Genomic DNA, 4,719 nt, shown 5'->3' on the forward strand with positions numbered 1-4,719 from the left:
TTGGAACTACCACAAAGGCTTGGGAGACGTCTCGAAGTTGCATTTAGGCCCTTATAACTTTGAGCCGGTCACCATGGGGGGTGTCTTGGGAATCGTTGTATTTAAGTAATGTGTTTTGTATATATAATTCTTGTGAAGTTGTTGGATGGAATAAGTAAATGATTGCATATATTGAGCATTGTGGTACTTCAACATGGTTATAGTTTATTACTTAGCTTTCGGAGGGTAGTAACATGCTTAGAGATAGTATATGTATGGTTATGTACGTTTTTCAATCGAAGAGTATCTCGTTTTTGGCATGATTCGGCCGAGCAGGGTGGATACTCGACCGAGTAACAAGGCACTCGACCGAGTGTGGGTTCGTGTGTATAAAACAGTAGCTACTAGTAGTGATCACTCGGTCGAACAAGAGGGGCACTCGACCGAGTAAGGCATACTCGACCGAGTACCCTGTATACGCGATTGAGTATGTTTTATGTGATTTGGAGGTCAGCTATTGGAGTAGGATACTCGGCCGAGTAGTCTCAGTACTCGACCGAGTAGTTCACAATACTCGGCCGAGTACTTCTTTGGCGGATGGTTTTTTTATTTTGAGACGTAGGTTATATGCTTACATTTTCTTGGTTATGTCAGCTCAAAATGCCGCCAAAGAGGTTAGCTGTATACATCCAAGCTACTGAAATGAGTCTTGATGAGGTTGCCAGAATGATTGAGCAGCAAGATTCACTCATGGAGGCACTCAAGAATGTGGGTAAGGAAGGTGAGAAACCGATGGATGAATCTCAGCTGAGCACTATTATTTCTCGCTTCAACCCCTCTACTTATGAGGGCACCGGTGAGCCAAAGCTGCTTGACAATTGGCACCGTGAGATGGAAAGTTTGCTAGAGGTAAGGAAGTGACCGGCGGATATGATGGTAGAACAGGCTGTGTTCTACCTAAGGGATGAGGCTAGCGTATGGTGGCAGAATATGAGGGAGGATGCTCGGGCACACTACAGGGACCAGGGACAAGACGTTATCCCATTGGCAGGCTTCAAGAGTGCTATGAGAGAACACTTTATGCCGGAGCACATTCGTCACAAGTTGAGAGCTGAGTTCAATTCCTTCACCATGGCAAATAATATGACCGTCACGGAGTACTATCATCGGCTTATAGAGTTGTCACGGTACGCAGAGGATATGAAAATGGGTCAACGGAGTTTGGCTCTTCGATTTGAAAAGGGGTTGGCACCGAAGATCATGGATAGACTACCAGTCGGGGTTCTCACAGATCTGAAAGAGGAATATGCAAGAGCAGGGCATGCTGAGAGGCTAGTGGACTTAGCCAAGGAGGCTAAGGATAGGAATGCTGAGAAAAGAATGGCGGAGGGTGAAGGGGGGCAACCAGTCGGGTCAGAAGAAGGGAAACCATAATCAGGCTAGGACCTTTTCTGGAGGATCTAGTTATGCAGAAGGATCTCGAACTTGGGGAAGAGGAGGCGGCTGGAGTACTAGTGATAACTCCAATCTTACCTGCTTCAACTATGGTAGAGTGGGTCATAAGAGGCATGAGTGTACCAGTGTTAGAGAAGGAGGGGTTTTTCAGGAATATTAGGGGAATTTTTCGCATGCTCCAAGATAGAGCTTTGCTAGCAACAGGCCAGCTAGGTCGTGGGGCAATCGCGGAGGGCAGAACAACAACAATGGCGGCTACAACTGCAATAATGGAGGATCCTATCAGCGTCTGAACAACAGTGTGATGCAGAAATCGGTAGCCAAGCCGACTATTTCAGCTACCACGGGTCAGGGCGGAGGTCAGAAAAGCAATGGGAAACTCTTTATGATGGGCAAGCAGGAAGCAAAGAATGATGCTCATGTTGTTACCGATATTTTCTAGTTCATAACACGCCATCTTTTGTTCTGTTTGATTCGGGGGAAACCCACTCTTTTGTGTCTAGGAGTCATGCCTTACCTATGAGTTTGGGAGAATATGAACTGGTGAAAGATAATGTGTTTATACCTTCGGGGGAGTCAGTGTCATGTTCTAAGTTGTATAGGGATGTGTCCATGTTGGTGGGGGAAGTAGATTTACCGGTCAACTTGTTAGAGTTTCTTATGGATGGGTTTGAGATTATCGTCGGGATGGACTGGTTGGGTAAGTATGATCCTAAGATAGATTGTCGACAAAAGAGGGTGTCTTTAAAGGGACCTAAGAGAGTCAAGGTATCATATTGGGGGTTCGTAGAAAGACCTAAGCTGAAGTTTATCGTGGTAATGACTCTAAAGTCATGTTTGAGGAAGAAGTGTCCTTTGATCCTTTGTCATATGAGGGATATGCGTGTGGAGGAGCCGTCAGCGTCTGACATGGCTGTGGTTGGGGAGCTTGGTGACGTTTTTCCAGATGAGATACCGGGGTTACCTCCTAAGAGGGATATCGACTTTAGTTTTGAGCTCAAACCGGGGACAGGATCTATATCTAAAGCATCGTACCGGATGGGGCCTAAAGAGTTAGAAGAGGTTAAGAAGCAGCTAAATGAGTTGTTAGACAAAGGATACATTTGGCCTAGTGTATCACCTTGGGTGCACCAGTTTTGTTTGTGAAAAAGAAAGATGGGAGTATGAGGCTATGCATCTACTATAGAGAGTTGAATCATGTCACCATGAAGAACAGGTATCCTTTGCCAAGGATTGATGATCTTTTTTACCAGTTGAGTGGCGCATGAGTGTTTTCTAAGATTGATTTGAGGTCGGGTTATCATCAGCTGAGGATAGTAGATGATGATATTCCTAAGACAGCTTTTCGGTCGCGGTATGGTCACTATGAGTATGTAGTGAGGCCTTTTGGGTTGACTAATGCACCGGCAGTTTTCATGGATCTTATGAACTGGAATTTATGCCCGTTCTTGGATAGGTTTGTGGTCGTCTTTATTGATGACATCTTGGTCTACTCTAAGACTAAGGAGGAGCATGAGGAGAACTTGAGGTTAGTATTGTAGACTTTGGGAGATAATCAGTTGTATGCCAAGTTATCTAAGTGCGAGTTTTGATTGGATAAGGTGGCTTTTCTGGGCATGTGATATCAAAAGAGGGTGTGTCGGTGGATCCTAGTAAGATTGAGGCAGTGACTAAGTGGGAAGCACCGAAGAATATTGATGAGATTCGGAGTTTCTTGGGTTTAGCTGGCTACTACAGGAGGTTCGTGAAGGACTTTTATAAGATCGCCAGACCAATGACAGCTTTGATGCGGAAAGAGACTAGATTTCATAGGGATGAGAGTTGTGAAACGGCGTTCCAAACTTTGAAGGAGGGTTTGACCACAGCTCCTATTCTAGCTCTACCTGAGGGAAGTGACAAATTTGAAGTATACACGGATGCTTGAAAGAATAGGTTCGGTTGTATGTTGATGCAGAATGGGAAAGTTATCGTTTATGCGTCAAGGCAGCTAAAACCGTATGAGAAGAACTATCCTACTCTTGATTTGGAACTGGGTGCAGTTGTTTTTGCTCTAACGATTTGGAGGCACTATCTTTATGGGGCGACCTTTAAGGTGTTCTCGGATCATAAGAGCTTGAAGTACATCTACACACAAAAAGAGTTGAACATGCGAGAGAGACGGTGGATGGAGTTGATTGAGGACTATGACATGGAGATCATCTATAATGAGGGTAAAGCTAATCTGGTGGCAGATGCTTTGAGTAGAAAGAGTGTAAATTCGTTGTGCACAACTATGTCTTTTATGAAACTGAGGGACGAGATGTCTCGGAAGGAGATCCATATTATTCGAAAGGGGGATGTTATTGGGGACTTGAATATCGAACCGGACTTGTATGATGACATAAAGAGGAAACAGGAACTTGATCCCAAGATTCAAGAGTGGAAGTTAAGGGTAGAGAGTGGCACAGTTTCAAGGTTTCCTATCCACACAGATGGGAGTGTTCGTTTTGATGGGAGATGGTGTGTACCTAGTGACGCGGACTTGAAAAAGTTGATCATGACGGAGGCTCATTCCACTCTTTAATCAGTTCATCCGGGTGGTGACAAGCTATACAAGGACTTAAAAGAAAATGTTTTGGTGGCCTAGTAAGAAGAAAGATGTGGCGGAGTTTATGGCTAAGTGTCTAACATTTCGAAGAGTAAAGCGTGAGCAACGAAGACCACAAGGTAAGATTCAGTCACTTGAGGTACCGCAGTGGAAATGGGAGTGGATCCCTATGGACTTCATCGCGAGATTACCAAGGACTCAGCAAGGTAACAATATGATTTGGGTGATCGTCGACCGTTTAACAAAGTCAGGTCACTTCATCTTGATGAATGATACTTGGACTAAGATGCAGCTATCTTTGGGGAATAGAAAGCATGTGGTCCAGTTACATGGGGTACTAAGGATATAGTGTCAGATCGAGATGCGACGTTTATATCACAGTTTTGGCAAGAGTTGCAGGATTTGATGGGAACTACCTTGAAGATGAGTACAACTTTTCATCCTGCGATAGACGGTCAAACAGAGAGGACTATCAATAGTTTAGAACATATGTTGAGGGCTTGTCTGATAGAGTTTGGTGGAAGTTAGGAGGATAGACTGGACTTGATCGAGTTTTCATAAAACAATAGCTATCACACAATATTGGGATGGCACCGTTTGAGGCTTTGTATAGCAGGAAGCGCAGGAGTCCGGTATGCTGGGACGATAGTGCTGAGGCCGTGATTTTAGGGCTACAGATGGAACAAGATATGATTGAA

At 44.5% G+C, this 4,719-nt stretch overlaps 1 protein-coding gene across 1 annotated transcript; it reads left to right on the plus strand.

Annotated features, from left to right (window-relative positions):
- The first annotated feature begins 2,121 nt into the window (after positions 1–2,121).
- LOC141641198 (uncharacterized) lies at positions 2,122–2,580 on the plus strand. Its single transcript, XM_074449868.1, has one exon. The coding sequence runs from the start codon at positions 2,122–2,124 to the stop codon at positions 2,578–2,580; it is 459 nt and encodes a 152-aa protein (XP_074305969.1).
- Positions 2,581–4,719: the final 2,139 nt, after the last annotated feature.

The sequence above is a fragment of the Silene latifolia genome, chromosome 2, assembly GCF_048544455.1.
Source record: "Silene latifolia isolate original U9 population chromosome 2, ASM4854445v1, whole genome shotgun sequence".
In the NCBI taxonomy this organism is placed as follows: domain Eukaryota; kingdom Viridiplantae; phylum Streptophyta; class Magnoliopsida; order Caryophyllales; family Caryophyllaceae; genus Silene; species Silene latifolia.

Coding starts and splice junctions, on each gene's coding strand:
- LOC141641198 (XM_074449868.1), top strand. CDS start 2,122: ATGGACTGGTTGGGTAAGTATGATCCTAAGATAGATTGTCGACAAAAG.